The sequence below is a fragment of the Salmo salar genome, chromosome 13 (genome assembly GCF_965601325.2).
Source record: "Salmo salar chromosome 13, fSalSal1, whole genome shotgun sequence".
NCBI lineage: Eukaryota > Metazoa > Chordata > Actinopteri > Salmoniformes > Salmonidae > Salmo > Salmo salar.
In genome coordinates, this window is record NC_138303.1 from 89,975,900 (window position 1) to 89,992,689 (window position 16,790).

Below are 16,790 nucleotides of genomic sequence, written 5' to 3' on the forward strand. Positions count from 1 at the left end.
AATATTCTAGAATGCAAGCCATTTAGCTTGAGTGGCGGTCTGATGTTTGTGGAGCGAACGCTGACTGAAATATGTATGAACCTTGCATGGCAGAGGCATGGTGGAATGTAAACCATCTCTCATCGATTTAACAAATATATGAGAGAGAGACTTAAATACTTTGTATTCTGCCTTGCTTGCCAGATAGATGGAAAACAGTCCCTTTGTCCCCTGTAAAACAATGAAACCTTTCAGAAAGATGCATTCTGCACTGACAAATACAGACCAAATAACAACACTTCACACAACAAGTCATTCAAGCAATACATAAATGTCAATTCAAGCCTCAATCTTCTGCAAAGCATGCAGTCCTCAATAGAAACCCAGAGAGAAAGAACAGGGCCCAAGGCTTTGTCCTTGTCATTGCCCTTGAGAGAGAATGGAAATAAACACTTGAAGATCACATGGCATTTATTTTTCACATTGTAACTGCTCTGGGGGATAAATGGATAGAATAGTGACGGCTTAATCAAGTCTGGTGTTATTTTTAATCATAAGGATATATACCAGAGGCGTGATTGTCAACACAATGTAAATTAATTTGGTTACGTAAATAGTCAGTATATGTATACAGTTGAAGTCGGAAGTTTACATAAACCTTAGCCAAATACATTTAAACTCAGTTTCACATGTCCTGACATTTAATCCTAGTAAAAATTCCCTGTCTTAGGTCAGTTAGGATCACCACTTTATTTTAAGAATGTGAAATGTCAGAATAATAGTAGAGAGAATTATTTATTTCAGCTTTTATTTCTTTCATCACATTCCCAGTGGGTCAGAAGTTTACATACACTCAATTAGTATTTGATAGCATTGCCTTTAAATTTGGGTCAAATGTTTCGGGTACCCTTCCACAAGCTTCCCACAATAAGTTGGCTGAATTTTGGCCCATTTCTGCTGACATAGCTGGTGTAACTGAGTCAGGTTTGTAGGCCTCCTTGCTCACACACACTTTTTCAGTTCTGCCCACAAATTTTCTATAGGATTGAGGTCAGGGCTTTGTGATGGCCACTCCAATACCTTGACTTTGTTGTCCTTAAGCCATTTTGCCACAACTTTGAAAGTATGTTTGGGGTCATTGTACATTTGGAAGACCCATTTGTGACCAAGCTTTAACTTCCTGACTGATGTCTTGAGATGTTGCTCCAATATATCCACATAATTTTCCTACCTTATGATGCCATCTATCTTGTGAAGTGCACCAGTCCCTCCTGTAGCAAAGCAGCCCCACAACATGATCCTGCCACCCCCGTGCTTCACGGTTGGGATGGTGTTCTTCGGCTTTTAAGCCTCCCCCTTTTTCCTCCAAACATAACGATGGTCATTATGGCCAAACAGTTCGATTTTTGTTTCATCAGACCAGAGGACATTTCTCCAAAAGTACGATCTTTGTCCCCATGTGCAGTTGCAAACCGTAGTCTGGCTTTTTTATGGGGGTTTTGGAGTAGTGGCTGCTTTCTTGCTGAGCGGCCTTTCAGTTCATGTCGACACAGGACATGTTTTACTGTGGATATAGATACTTTTGTACCTGTTTCCTCCAGCATCTTCATAAGGTCCTTTGCTGTTGTTCTGGGACTGATTTGCACTTTTCGCAGCAAAGTACATTCATCTCTAGGAGATAGAACGCATCTCCTTTCTGTGCAGTATGACGGCTGCGTGGTCCCATGGTGTTTATACCTGCGTACTATTGTTTGTACAGATGAACGTGGTACCTTCAGGCATTTGCAAATTGCTCCCAAGGATGAACCAGACTTGTGGAGGTCTACAATTTTTTCTGAGGTCTTAGCTGATTTCTTTTGATTTTCCCGTGATGTCAAGCAAAGAGGCACTGAGTTTGAAGGTAGGCCTTGAAATACATCTACAGGTACACCTCCAATTGACTCAAATGATGTCAATTAGCCGATCAGAAGCTTCTAAAGCCATGACATCATTTTCTGGAATTTTCCAAGCTGTTTAAAGCCACAGTCAGTGTATGTAAACTTCTGACCCACTGGAATTGTGATACTGTCAATTATAAGTGAAATAATCTGTCTGTAAACAATTGTTGGAAAAATTACTTGTGTCATGCACAAAGTAGATGTCCTAACCGACTTGCCAAAACTATAGTTTGTTAACAAGAAATTTGTGGAGTGGTTGAAAAACAAGTTTTATTGACTCCAACCTAAGTGTATGTAGACTTCCAACTTCAACTGTTTACAGTATTTGATTGTGGGCATCAACTAGATGAGGCTTATAAAAACGTTGATGTCCTGGAAAAGCTTTATTTTTGTGTAGCATTATGGTAAGAACAAAGGGAGTTTGACCTCAGTCTTGGATGATATCTGAGGGAGACAGAGTAACAGTCACATTTGAGCTATGTCTTTGAGAGCAGGAGTGAACCCCTCACACCCATTGTTGGCACCCCGTCAACCGAGTGACAGGTAGTCAGTGTGACCAAATTCATTCTGGTGCAAGTGTCTTGCCTGGTGCTCCTCTGCGTCACACTCTGGGCTCTCTCAGTCTGCCTCAGTGACACTCTCATTCCCCCTGGGAGAGCAGCCTATCAGAAGGCCACAGCAAGCTCCCACTACAACATCACATGCAAGGTCTGGTCTGGAGGTCATCCTGTCTGTGTTCTTACTAGTGGTTGAAAAAGTACCTAATAGTCATACTTCAGTAAAAGTCAAGATACCTTAATATAGAATGACTCAAGTAAAAGTCATCTAGTAAAATACTACTTGAGTTAAAGTCTAAAAGTATTTGATTTGAAATATACTTGAGTATCAAAAGTAAATGTAATTGCTAAAATATACTGAAGTAAAAGTATAAATAATTTCAAATTCCCTATATTAACAAAAACCAAACGGCACCATTTTCTTTTTTCTTTTTTTAATTTACGGATAGTCAGGGGAACAATCCAACATTCAGACATGATTTGCAAACAAAGCATTTGTGTTTAGTAAGTCCGCCAGATCAGAGGCAATTAGGGATGGCCAGGGATGTTTTTCTGATTAATGCGTGACTTGGACCATTTTCCTGTCCTGCTAGCCATGCAAAATGTAACAAGTGCTTTTGGGTGTCAGGGAAAATGTATAGAGTTAAAAGTACATTATTTTCTTGAAGAATGTAGTGAAGTAAAAGCAAAGGTTGTCAAAATATGAATAGTAAAGTAAAGTGCAGATACCCCAAATAAGTAGTACTTTAAAGTATTTTTACTTAAGTGCTTTACACCACTGGTTCTTACGCTAGATACAGGGCCTGTAGATCTAATGTAGTCTGGTGCATTTGTTCAAGATGATTATCAGATCCCTGGTTGTCTTTCATATCTGTTACCCACCGCTACACTCTAGATAACACATCACATTTTTGGGAACTGCAGATGTTCCCCCAAATGTGGATTATGCCACTGCTACTTTATTCAACCGGTAAAACTATAGAGCATCCTCTGGAGTGGCTTTCAGTACATTCAGCTGCAGCTGCTGTTTCAGCCTGTTCAAGAGATAAAACACAGCTGTCACAGAGGCTGACAGAAAACAGGAGAAAAGAAACACACTGGTTTTAACTACAGTTACAGGGCCTGAATACTGAAGGGGGTAAACCTTTACTAGCCATACTGGGTAATGAACCATGTGATCCAGCAAACTCTGCTGTCTTTCCAAATCACATTCTCTGTCCAGGAGAAAAAAAATGGCCTGATAAAAATACATCCTGCTGCCAGTTTATTAATGGAAATTGAACAGGAGGCGGCATATCTCGAGTGGTCTATTTTTTTAAGGTAAACATTAAGAGACTGGCTCTGGTTGGAAATGAGACAAGAATTATGGGGGTGTTAATTGCATTAAAATCACGTCTGATGTGAGCTGTGACCATACAAATGGCCTGTCAGGGTCGTGTGATGTTGTCTGGGGCACATTTGCCTGCTGTGTCGTACAAAGTGAGAGGGGATCATGGTGTGGCAAATTTGCCAGACCCTCAGTCCTAACGTAGCAGTAGTGGGCTGGGGAATGGTGAGAATGTACAGTACCAGTCAAAAGTTTGGACACCTACTCATTCCAGGGTTTTTCTTAATTTTTATTTTTACTATTTTCTACATTGTAGAATAATAGTGAATACATCAAAACTATGAAATAACACATATGAAATCATGTAGTAACAGGTGTGCCTTGTTAAAAGTTTATTTGTGGAATTTCTTTCCTTCTTAATGTGTTTGAGCCAATCAGTTGTGTTGTGACAAGGCAGTGGTGGTATACACAGGGTAGCCCTATTCGGTAAAAGACCAAGTCCATAGTATGGAAAGAACAGCTCAAATAAGCAAAGAGAAATGACAGTCCATCAATACTTTAAGACATGAAGGTCAGTCAATCCGGAAAATCTCAACTTTTTTGCAGTCGCAAAAACCATCAAGCGCGGTGATGAAACTGGCACTCATGAGGACCGCCACAGGAAAGGAAGACCCAGAGTTACCTCTGCTGCACATGATAAGTTCATTAGAGTTACCAACCTCAGAAATTGCAGCCCAAATAAATGCTTCACAGAGTTCAAGTAACAGACACATCTCAGCATCAACTGTTCAGAGGAGACTGCGTGAATCAGGCCTTCATGGTCGAATTGCTGCAAAGAAACCACTACTAAAGGACAACAATAATAAAAAGAGACTTGCTTGGGCCAAGAAACACGAGCAATGGACATTAGACTGGTAGAAATCTTTCCTTTGGTCAGATGAGCTCAAATGTGAGATTTTTGGTTCCAACCGCCATGTCTTTGTGAGATGCAGAGTAGGTGAACGGATGATCTCCACATGTGTGGTTCCCACTGTGAAGCATGGAGGAGGTGTGATGGTGTGGGGGTGCTTTTCTGGTAACACTGTCTATGATTTATTTAGAATTCAAGACATACTTAACCAGCATGGCTAGCACAGCCTTCTGCAGCGATATGCCATCCCATCTGGTTTGTGCTTAGTCGAACTATCATTTGTTTTCAACAGGAAAATGACCCAAACACACCTCCAGGCTGTGTAAGGACTATTTGACCAAGGAGAGTGATGGAGTGCTGCAGCAGATGAGCTGGCCTCCACAATCACCTGACCTCAACCCAATTGAGGTGGTTGAGGTGAGTTGGACGGCAGAGTGAAGGAAAAGCAGCCAACAAGTGCTCAGCATAATATGTGGGAACTCCTTCAAGACTGTTGGAAAAGCATGGTTGAGAGAAGCTGGTTGAGAGAATGCCAAGAGTGTGCAAATCTTTCATTATGGCAAAGGGTGGCTACTTTGAAGAATATAAAATATATCTTGATTTATTTGACACTTTTCTTTTGGTTACTACATGATTCCATATGTGTAATTTCATAGTTTTGATGTCTTCACTATTATTCTACAATGTAAAAAACCCTTGAATGAGTAGTTGTGTCCAAACTTTTGACTGGTACTGTAGGTGACAGTATTTCTGATGCTGTATTGTACTAAACCTCAACTACATCTCAAGCTGGACATGAACCTGTCATGCAGTGTCCCATTATGCTGTGTGGTAATGAGCATTAAGTCGTTTGTCTCGTGGACTGTCGACAGCTGTAGCTTCTGAAGCAACGAAACAGACACTTTTCCCAACATCATCAGGCAGTTTGGAAACATCCCTAATTGTGACCAAATGCAACATCTGACTGACTGGTGGTGTGTTTGTGTTTGTTTGCAGGTGCTGAACGTGAGCCTGTCAGAGGGGGAGGTGGTGACGGTAGAAGATATGGGGGGACGAGAGCTGTCCATCCTGGCCAATGAGACAATCCTGATGAGGGGTCTGGTGGTGCGCAGCTGGAGCAATCAAATCTCCATCCTTTACCGCAGTGACCAGCAGCCTCGCTCTGGCTCCCTGCTGCTGCTGCGTTATCAAGGTGAGGTCACAACACAGAACCACACGACCACACACACTATGACTCAACGCTCACACAGGTCTCCTCCCTATCAATTACTCCTTTTTTATTTACACCTGCTGTACACCCAATGCACAATAAAATTGTATCTAAAATAATGTGGCAATGTAGAGGGCATTAATATTTGATATGTGAATATACATCACATTTGATTTGTAATGAGAATAATAAATTAGTCTATTAAAATGTTTATCTGACTCCATAAATATAATTAAAATATACAAATATTATTCAATGAATTGACATTGGCAAGCAAAAATTGATCTGAGAATTGTCTATATCAAAGGCAGATGTTTAATGATGTTTAATGATTGCCTACGGAGCTGTGAAGGGAACGGCACCTCCATACCTTCAGGCTCTGATCAGGCCCTACACCCAAACAAGGGCACTGCGTTCATCCACCTCTGGCCTGCTGGCCCCCCTACCTCTGAGGAAGCACAGTTCCCGTGCAGTCCAGTCAAAACTGTTCGCTGCTCTGGCACCCAATGGTGGAACAAGCTCCCTCACGACGCCAGGACAGCGGAGTCAGTCACCACCTTCCGGAGACACCTGAAACCCCACCTCTTTAAGGAATACCTAGGATAGGATAAAGTAATCCTTCTACCCCCCCCCCCCCCCCCCCTTAAAAGATTTAGATGCACTATTGTAAAGTGGTTGTTCCGCTGGATATCATAAGGTGAATGCACCAATTTGTAAGTCGCTCTGGATAAGAGCGTCTGCTAAATGACTTAAATGTAATGTAATGTTTAATTAACATTGTACAATGAATGGATTCACATACAAGGCATAAAGCTTAAGTTACGAGCATTAACAATCATTGCAAGGCATAATTTCAAGCATAAACAGTAGATCCTAAGGTTAACTTACAATACAAAGCATGAACAAACAGATGCTTACTAAGCCAGTGGCCTAGAAGCCTAAGAAATGAGAATTGATCATACAACCTTCCTCCATGGACTGGATACAGGATAAGAGAGAGAACAAAGGCATTTAATTCCATTTATAACATCTGACATCAACCCAAGACCAACCACCTTTGACCAATCAAACGATACCAATTTTACAGTGTAACTTGACCACCCAAGACCCAATCTCCACAGGGTGTCACAGCATTTAAAGGCTTGTGTGGGGGATGAGACCAGTGTAAATAATGTTATTTTATTTAACCTATATTTAACTAGGCAAGTCAGTTAAGAACAACTTCTTATTTACAATGATGGCCTACCAAAAGGCAAAAGGCCTCCTGCCAGGACGGGGGCTGGGATAAAAATAAAAAAAAGTATGTGTATATATATATAGGACAAAACACACATCACGACAACAGACAACACAACACTACATAAAGAGAGACCTAAGACAACAACATAGCAAGGCAGCAACACATGACAACACAGCATGGTAGAAACACAACATGGTAGCAGCACAAAACATGGTACAAACATTATTGGGAACAGACAACAGCACAAAGGGCAAGAAGGTAGAGACAACAATACATCATGCAAAGCAGCCACAACTGTCAGTAAGAATGCCCATGATTGTGTCTTTGAATTAAGAGATTGAGATCAAACTGTCCAGTTTGAATGTTTGTTGCAGCTCGTTCCAGTCGCTAGCTGCAGCGAACTGAAAAGAGGAGCGACCCAGGGATGTGTGTGCTTTGGGGACCTTCAACAGAATGTAACTGGCAGAACGGGTGTTGTACGTTGAGGATGAGGGTTACAGTAGATATTTAAATAAGACAGAATTCCTGAGAGGACAATAAAAAGCCTTTGCATAATGGAGTAATTCAGAGTTCACCCTGTACAAATACCACAGAGATAAAACATCCATATAGATAGCATCAGAGTTATCCTCCATGAACAAGTTTCAGATAGATACAAAACATGGATACTATAGTATGATTCAATCATATTCAATATTCATTGCTCTGGATACTGTAACAGTGAGATACATTTTGCTCCCTCAGAGGGGGAATGACTGACTAGTCCTTTGGCATTGTCCTTTGTTCCTGGACAATTTGCCATGCAACTCCAGGTGACAAAGAGGACATATATTAGGGCTGAGCCTACAGTAAAGTGTAGTAAAGTTCGAGGTACAGAGGATAAATCCTTCCAGAAGCATTTGGTTAAGCTGCCTAGCTCTTTATGCTGATAGCTCTCATCACTAGTAAACACAGCTTGCTCATGTTAGCCTGAAAAAACACAAGGGCTGTCATTTCAGGGGTATAATTACATGGCATAAGTATTGTGCTAATAGACATTTACAGAGCTGTCAGATAGCAGAGGGCTGTCGGGACCATTGTTCCTCATCACACCGTAGCCTTTGATGTGACATCACCAGGAGAAGGGGGAAAAAACAACACAACATTAAGCCAAAATCTTTTGTCTCTGGAAACTAATAAAATATGACAGACTTATAGAAGAAGAATGCGTTTTAACATGCCTCTGATGTGCCTGTTGAATATAATGTCACCCCTTGCCCCTCAAACTCCCTCTCTGTCTCTCTCACTTTGTCTCTTAAAAAAGTGTAAGCTGTTGGGGGGGTTGTACTAAGCTAACATATGGAATTGTTTTAAGATGTTCATACCATGGTTCATTTAGCTATTTGATATAGACTTTTAGGACCCCTTTAGGTATAATTGTTTGAGGGGATAAATATTGAATTTGGCCTTTACTCCTATAGCCCATAGAAACGCATTGAATAACACACATAAATGGCAACAAAAAAAACTGCCCAAAAATGTATCATAAGGAATAAAGTTTCGAAGTGTTTGTCCTATATCTAGGATATATAAGAAAGCTCAGGAAATATTATATTTTTTTATTTTTTTATTTAACCACTTATTTTTGTTGACACCTCCATACTTCCATTGGTTTGTATGGGTTACCTTCAGACGAGTCCTGGGACACTTGTGGGGGTCGTAGAGCAAAACAGAGAACATTGTGTCCCTGAGACTCCTCCCTTTCCATAGAGTGGTTTGTAGGCCAAACCATTCGGACGTTACAGATGTTTTTGTGAGAATATTGGTCTGACAAACATTGCTGTAGCTCGGCCACCTTCCACAGCAGAAGCGGAAGGCCAACGTAGGCATACTGTATGCGGTGGATTGATATCTCTAGCTTAAACTGATGGATTTTGATGACGATTTTTATATTATGTTACTTAGATTGACGCACGGGTGCATCAATAGGCTCTTGAGGATTTCTTTATACAGTAAACAGCAATGATCTGTTGTAGTACATATCCATTACAATAGTAATGAAACCATTACAACAAACTGGCAACCCAATTCACACCTCAAAGACTTTAGTTATAAGGTGAGACCCTAATGCAGACACAGGAGACAGATGGTAGAGCTCTGATATTTATTATAACAAAGGGAGTAAGCAAAGGCAGGTCAGGAACAGGTGAGAGTTCATAAACCAGGTCAGAGTCCGAACAGTACCAGACAATAGACAGTCTCAAGGTCAGGCCAGGCAGGGAGCCCCGCCAACAGCGAGTTGCAGTAATCCAGACGGGAGATGACAAGTGCCTGGATTAGGACCTGCGCCGCTTCCTGTGTGAGGCAGGGTCGTACTCTGCGAATGTTGTAGAGCATGAACCTACAGGATCGGGTCACCGCCTTGATGTTAGCGGAGAACGACAGGGTGTTGTCCAGGGTCACGCCAAGGCTCTTAGCACTCTGGGAGGAGGACACAATGGAGTTGTCAACCGTGATGGCGAGATCATGGAACGGGCAGTCCTTCCCCGGGAGGAAGAGCAGCTCCATCTTGCCGAGGTTCAGCTTGAGGTGGTGATCCGTCATCCACACTGATATGTTTGCCAGACATGTAGAGATGCGATTTGCCACCTGGTTATCAGAAGGGGGAAAGGAGAAGATTAATTGTGTGTCGTCTGCATAGCAATGATAGGAGAGACCATGTGAGGATATGACAGAGCCAAGTGACTTGGTGTATAGCGAGAATAGGAGAGGGCCTAGAACTGAGCCCTGGGGGACACCAGTGGTGAGAGCACGTGGTGCGGAGACGGATTCTCGCCATGCCACCTGGTAGGAGCGACCTGTCAGGTAGGACGCAATCCAAGAGTGAGCCGCTCGGAGAGCCCAACTCGGAGAGGGTGGAGAGCAGGATCTGATGGTTCACAGTATCAAAGGCAGCAGATAGGTCTAGAAGGATGAGAGCAGAGGTGAGAGAGTTAGCTTTAGCAGTGCGGAGAGCCTCCGTGACACAGAGAAGAGCAGTCTCAGTTGAATGACCAGTCTTGAAACCTGACTGATTTGGATCAAGAAGGTCATTCTGAGAGAGATAGCAAGAGAGCTGGCCAAGGACGGCACGCTCAAGAGTTTTGGAGAGGAAAGAAAGAAGGGATACTGGTCTGTAGTTGTTGACATCGGAGGGATCGAGTATAGGTTTTTTGAGAAGGGGTGCAACTCTCGCTCTCTTGAAGACGGAAGGGACGTAGCCAGCGGTCAAGGATGAGTTGATGAGCAAGGTGAGGTAAGGGAGAAAGTCTCCGGAAATGGTCTGGAGAAGAGAGGAGGGGATAGGGTCAAGCGGGCAGGTTGTTGGGCGGCCGGCCGTCACAAGTCGCAAGATTTCATCTGGAGAGAGGGGAGAAAGAGGTCAAAGCATAGGGTAGGGCAATGTGTGCAGGACCAGCGGTGTCGTTTGACTTAACAAACGAGGATCGGATGTCGTCAACCTTCTTTTCATAATGGTTGACAAAGTCATCCGCAGAGAGGGAGGAGGGGGGGGAGGGGGAGGAGGATTCAGGAGGGAGGAGAAGGTGGCAAAGAGCTTCCTAGGGTTAGAGGCAGATGCTTGGAATTTAGAGTGGTAGAAAGTGGCTTTAGCAGCAGAAACAGAGGAAGAAAATGTGGAGAGGAGGGAGTGAAAAGATGCCAGGTCCGCAGGGAGGCTAGTTTTCCTCCGTTTCCGCTCGGCTGCCCGGAGCCCTGTTCTGTGAGCTCGCAATGAGTCGTCAAGCCACGGAGCAGGAGGGGAGGACCGAGCCGGCCGGGAGGATAGGGGACATAGAGAGTCAAAGAGATGCAGAAAGGGAGGAGAGGAGGGTTGAGGAGGCAGAATCAGGAGATTGGTTGGAGAAGGATTGAGCAGAGGGAAGAGATGATAGGATGGAAGAGGAGAGAGTAGCAGGAGAGAGAGAGTGAAGGTTGCGACGGCGCAATACCATCTGAGTAGGGGCAGAGTGAGTAGTGTTGGAGGAGAGCGAGAGGGAAAAGGATACAAGGTAGTGGTCGGAGACTTGGAGGGGAGTTGCAGTGAGATTGGTAGAAGAACAGCATCTAGTATTGCCTGCCTTGTGAGTAGGGGGGGACGGTGAGAGGGTGAGGCCAAAAGAGGAGAGGAGTGGAAAGAAGGAGGCAGAGAGAAATGAGTCAAAGGTAGACGTAGGGAGATTAACGTCACCCAGAATTGTGAGGGGTGAGCCATCCTCAGGAAAGGAACTTATCAAGGCGTCAAGCTCATTGATGAACTCTCCAAGGGAACCTGGAGGGCGATAAATGATAAGGATGTTAAGCTTGAATGGGCTAGTGATTGTGACAGCATGGAATTCAAAGGAGGAGATGGGTCAGATGGGTCAGGGGAGAAAGAGAGAATGTCCACTTGGGAGAGATGAGGATTCCAGTCCCGCCACCCCGCTGACCAGATGCTCTCGGGGTATGCGAGAACACGTGGTCAGACGAGGAGAGAGTAGTAGGAGTAGCAGTGTTTTCTGTGGTAATCCATGTTTCCGTCAGCGCCAAGAAGTCGAGGGACTGGAGGGTAGCATAGGCTGAGATGAACTCTGCCTTGTTGGCCGCAGACCGGCAGTTCCAGAGGCTGCCGGAGACCTGGAACTCCACGTGGGTCGTGCGCGCTGGGACCACCAGGTTAGAGTGGCAGCGGCCATGCGGTGTGAAGCGTTTGTGTGGCCTGTGCAGAGAGGAGAGAACAGGGATAGACAGACACATAGTTGACAGGCTACAGGAGAGGCTTCGCTAATGCAAAGGAGATTGGAAAGAAAATTAACTAAACAACTGGGGAAGCGAGAGAGCAGGGCCTCCCTCACTAACCATTCGCTGAAACACTCAAATATAACTATTCCAACTTCCACTTAGAAATTATAATTGATGTAAACTACAGTGGTTCAATGTTTCCAGGAATAGGCTCAAACTTTGTTTATTCAGCTAGATAACTTGGTACAGTGTTCTTCCGTGAAACCCACCCAGTGCACCGTGTCTTGTGACGCCGTAGCTAACTAGCATGCTAGCATCCAATAACACACGGTAACTGGTAACTGTAATTACCTTACCAGCTAAAATATTGTAATCCGATTACAGATACTTTTGAAAAACTAGATGATTACTTCGAGGATTACTTTTAAATTCAGAAAGGATGTTTGCGGAAAAAAATCTTTGACACTGTTTTCTCAATGACATTCAAGTTTAAGTTTGTTCCACCTGAGCGAGTCTGACCACAAGTCAGAGACCACTATGATGACACACCAAATGTGTTTGATCAATCGCCGGAAAAGAGCAGGAATAGGCTTTTGTAAGCTACAGTCCAAGCTATGTCTTCCAATGGTGCGACTGCTGTCAGCATCCAAAGATTATCCAACTTCAATAAACGCTTGGAGGTAAGGATGACAGCAGTGGTGTAGTCTACTACGATACAGATATGGCTTATTATTGATATCTACATAGCGCATTGATGTGAATCACACTGCTGCTCTCTCATTTAGCTATTTGCGCCTTACGGAATGTGGTTGTTGTGGATGGCTGTTCACAAATCTAAATGTGTATTTAAACCCAGTAATGGTTGAATTCAAGAAGTTTCAGCTGCCTATCAATCATTGTTTTTGAAACCAGTGGACAGCCAGTGAAAAATGCGCTCTTGCAACAGCTGCATAGTGCCCTACGGAATAAAAGTGGGGTTTTAATTGCTCAATCTAATTCATGCTGATAATATAAATAAATCCATAGGCCTAATGGACACATGTTCAAACTCACACACTTTTGATAGACTTAAAGGGCCAGTCTGTAGTTGCTCCACCCATTTTTGGATTTATAAATTATATATATATCCATTGATTCTTGAAGAAAATAACTTATAATGCCCCATGAACCCAAAATATAAACTTGTTTTTTTCCAATGTTTGTATCCATTGTAAATGTAAACAAACACTGTATAGCCTCATAACATGGTTAAAACAATTAATTTGGATATCATGGGTGAGTCAGTCCTTGCATCAAAACAATGGCTAATCTACACTTCCATATTTCAAAGTCCTATTCTTGAAGATCAAGGGGTATAACATTTATTGGAATGACTGGAATTATGATAGACTTTGGTTTTTAATGTAAAGATATAATTTAATCATATTATATGTAGTAGAAAGCGATGGGTTAGAAGAAGCCTACATAACCAACCCATAATGTAAAATGTAACATCCATATATGGCCAGCTACGTAAACTTTAACATTGATTTATCCTGCAATAGATGTTGTTCAATTGGTAACATACATGTTTGTATTCTTCTAATGCCTCTTAAGGAGAAAGTAATCTAAAAGTAATTGAATGTAATCAGATTACGAGTTTGGGTAATCCAAAATGTATGTTACAGATTACAATTTTGGACAGGCAACTAGTAACTTTCTAAATGTAATGGATTACATTTAGAAAGTAACCTACCCAACCCTGTATATTTCAAAATAATTTTTGGTATATGATCACACTGGTAATATATAATTTGTTTTATTGTGAGGCACAGCTGAGTGAGCATAATATTTTTATTTTTTTTTAAATGTTATTGGACTGATGGCCTGCATCTGATAGTCAGTCTGAGGAGGAGGGAGCAGAAGTGAGGCTGCCTCTCACCCGTCTCACAGTACCCCCGCTCTCCCACCCTCCACCGAGAAAAGGGGACACAGTCTTCCAGCTGATGACAAAACTCAAGTCGTACTGCATTATTTCTGTCTCATGCACCAATTCATGTTGTTACTCTTATGACCAGAGAAAGTGAAATATTCCTTGAATATAAAAAAAACACAAGCAGCTAATAATAACAGCACAAGCCTATCGAAACACTTTGCTATACTCATTCATTGCTGCTGCAGTGCTGGTTGTTGCGTGAGTGGAAGTAGGAAGAACGCGCATTGTATGACTTGTAAAAATATGGAACAAAGTGTTGACAGTGCTGAATAACAACATTAGCTCGGCTGTATTCACTGAGTCTCTCTCTAGTCATGGTTTTAAAAGTTTTGAATCTCACAGTATCAACTTTGCTGTGTGCTCAGGGTTTCTTTTTAAAACCTATGGCTCAAGGAAACTGTGCAGACACGGTGATCTGAGCATTCTGATTGGCCAACGGTAGGTCTATAGGTGCACTTGATTTGCTCTCTTGGCCTGCCGGATATTCAGAGTTCTACCTTCAGACACATGAAATGGTTGAAAATGGGAACACTTTGCCTTCCCGGTGCTAGGGCTGCTGAATCAAGTGGACATACCACTAACAGGGAAGAAAGGCTTTATTGTTGTTGTATTTTACAGAAATGTTTGGTGATTGACTACGAATGCCTTGGAGGTCAATCAGTTCATCGCGATCGACCGGTTGGTGACCACTGAACTACCATTTAGGGAATAGTTCATCAGTGTTTCTAAGTGGTAATGTGTGTCTTTGTTTGGCCGATATGAGTGCTGGCACTGCAGGGTAATAACCCACACATTACACTGTGTTAGAGCAGGGAGAGGGGGGTAGACAGGGATCACAGTAGGGGAGTGATGAGAGCTTTTACTAGGCCTCTAATGGATCAGTTATAGCCCACCTGTGAAATGTGTCCTGTGCATCACCACTCACAATGAGCCATGCTCTTTGTGTATCCCAAACAACCATGGAATGGGAAATGCTGTAATGTTGCTGCTTACCATGTGTGATTTGACCGCCCGTCCCCGTAGGGTGTAAATATATTGTTGGATATATAAATAGGTTGTAAAGTACAGCCTTTAATGCGCTGAATTCCCATTGTACCATTGATTATAAAGAACCCTGTGCGAAGAAAGCCCTCTTTAAAATAGTAACCAATAATCAAGCAGTGGGTGATGTGGAACTCTATTCTTTACAACTCTCCCACACACATTCAGACTTCACTGTTAGTGCCTACACAGACTATGTGATCTCCAGTGAACTGGCAGCACAGAATGCTGCTTATTGAGGAAGAGGGTGAACTTTAAAGATTCAAGCCTCTCAATAATTCACAAAGAAATAGGAGAATAGCAGCCGTGGCCGGGAGACTCGAGGCAAACAGACCACGAGAGAGAGAGGTGAATGGGGATCCAAAAGTAAAGGATTGGAGAAACAGAACATTTACTTTGGGTCAGAGACAAGTGAGACCACCTCATAAACAATTAGTCTGAGTACAATACATGCTACTGAGTGGCGATCCATCATGTAACAAAAAAAACATCACCTACTGGATATTAGAGAAATATCACAGGTCTGTACTAACAGCATTGTATTAACACCTACTCACTGAATAGTAAACACTACATCACATTTGAATAATAAACCTTGCTCTAAGTACAAGTCATCTTCTTTCCTATTATTCTGCTGAGGGTGAAACAGACTGGTTTTGTAAAGCACCACCCAACAATAAACAAAATTCTTGCTCAGTGAATGACTTTGCACTCACCCATGACGTTAGTTAATCACCCTGCATGAGGGCAGACAATGCAGGGTGTCCTGTTGATCAGCTCTCTCTGGCTTCAGCAGCACATCACCATTTCCCCTCATACTCAGACAACTGTGAGCCCAACAATCTGGGCTTTATCCTCATGCACTGAGTAAAGAACTCCCTCACTAAATCCTCAAAGCAGGGCTTTTCAGATTCGAGGCATTGGGGTGCATCTGTGGGGGTGCAGAAGGCAACCACATGTTTAAATCATTCAGTGATGTAGGTATTATGTCAAATTTTTATGCCGGGGTATTAAATTCTCTCTAATTGATATCAAACACTATGGCAGTATGACACGCTTTCACACTGCGCCCATGTCATTTTTTTATGCTTGGCAAAGCAACAATGGGAGCCTATAAAGTCATCATAACATATGGGGTTTCATTAGTTATACAGAGCTAATGTTGTGGAACAGCAGCTCTGCATTTGAATGATAAATGCTTTTCACACTATTTGAAATTTCTATTTGAAATCATCAGTCTCAAGAAAAAAGGTTCTTTTCAGAAAATATTTTGCTGTCTACATTAAACAAATTCCAATATGTACCTGCAGAGCTTCTCTCTCTGTCACGCTTGATATCATCATCCTTATATTAATGGTCTCATTTTATGCACATCCACAAATTCCGTCCGTGAAGGACATTTGGAGCAATTAGAATGCTACTCTTTAATCTATTTATAACCGTTACTCCACAAGCATGACAGCAAATTTCAAAGGCTATCAGGATTTAGATTTGTGTTAATCTCCATGGTGTGCGCAATCACCTTGTCCATTGTAATGGGGTGTTAAAAATGTGATGGGACAAGCGTTGAGAAGGAGACAGATCTGTAGTGAGATAGATCTCAGCTCTAGGTAATTAATATCTGCAGAAGGCCCTGGCTGTGGCTGAGATGACACTGATGAATGCTGCAGTAGTAATAGTAGCAGCACAGTTACCACTGGGGAGTGACGATGTGTCTGTGTCACAGCCTGCATCTAGTCTTCTTCAACTCTCCTGAGGGTTGAGCATGTTGTGTGTGTGTGTGTGCAATACATACAGGAAAGAGTGGACACTCAGGCTGAAATATTGGTGAAAGCAAACTTAAACTAAGCCCTCTTGCAATTCCTTTATGACTTCCC

The 16,790-nt window shown here is 42.5% G+C and overlaps 1 protein-coding gene across 2 annotated transcripts in view; it reads left to right on the plus strand.

Moving 5' to 3' along the window:
- The window catches only part of LOC106568079 (seizure protein 6), a 267,843-nt gene that overhangs the window by 194,652 nt on the left and 56,401 nt on the right, over positions 1-16,790 (plus strand). For both annotated transcript variants that reach the window (XR_014380182.1, XM_082960429.1), the window contains exon 4: positions 5,707-5,902. Coding sequence is in view for 1 of the 2 variants with exons in the window: in XM_082960429.1 (XP_082816555.1) it covers positions 5,707-5,902 (196 nt within the window). In the remaining variant the exon portion in view is untranslated. The remainder of the gene's footprint in view (positions 1-5,706; positions 5,903-16,790) is intronic.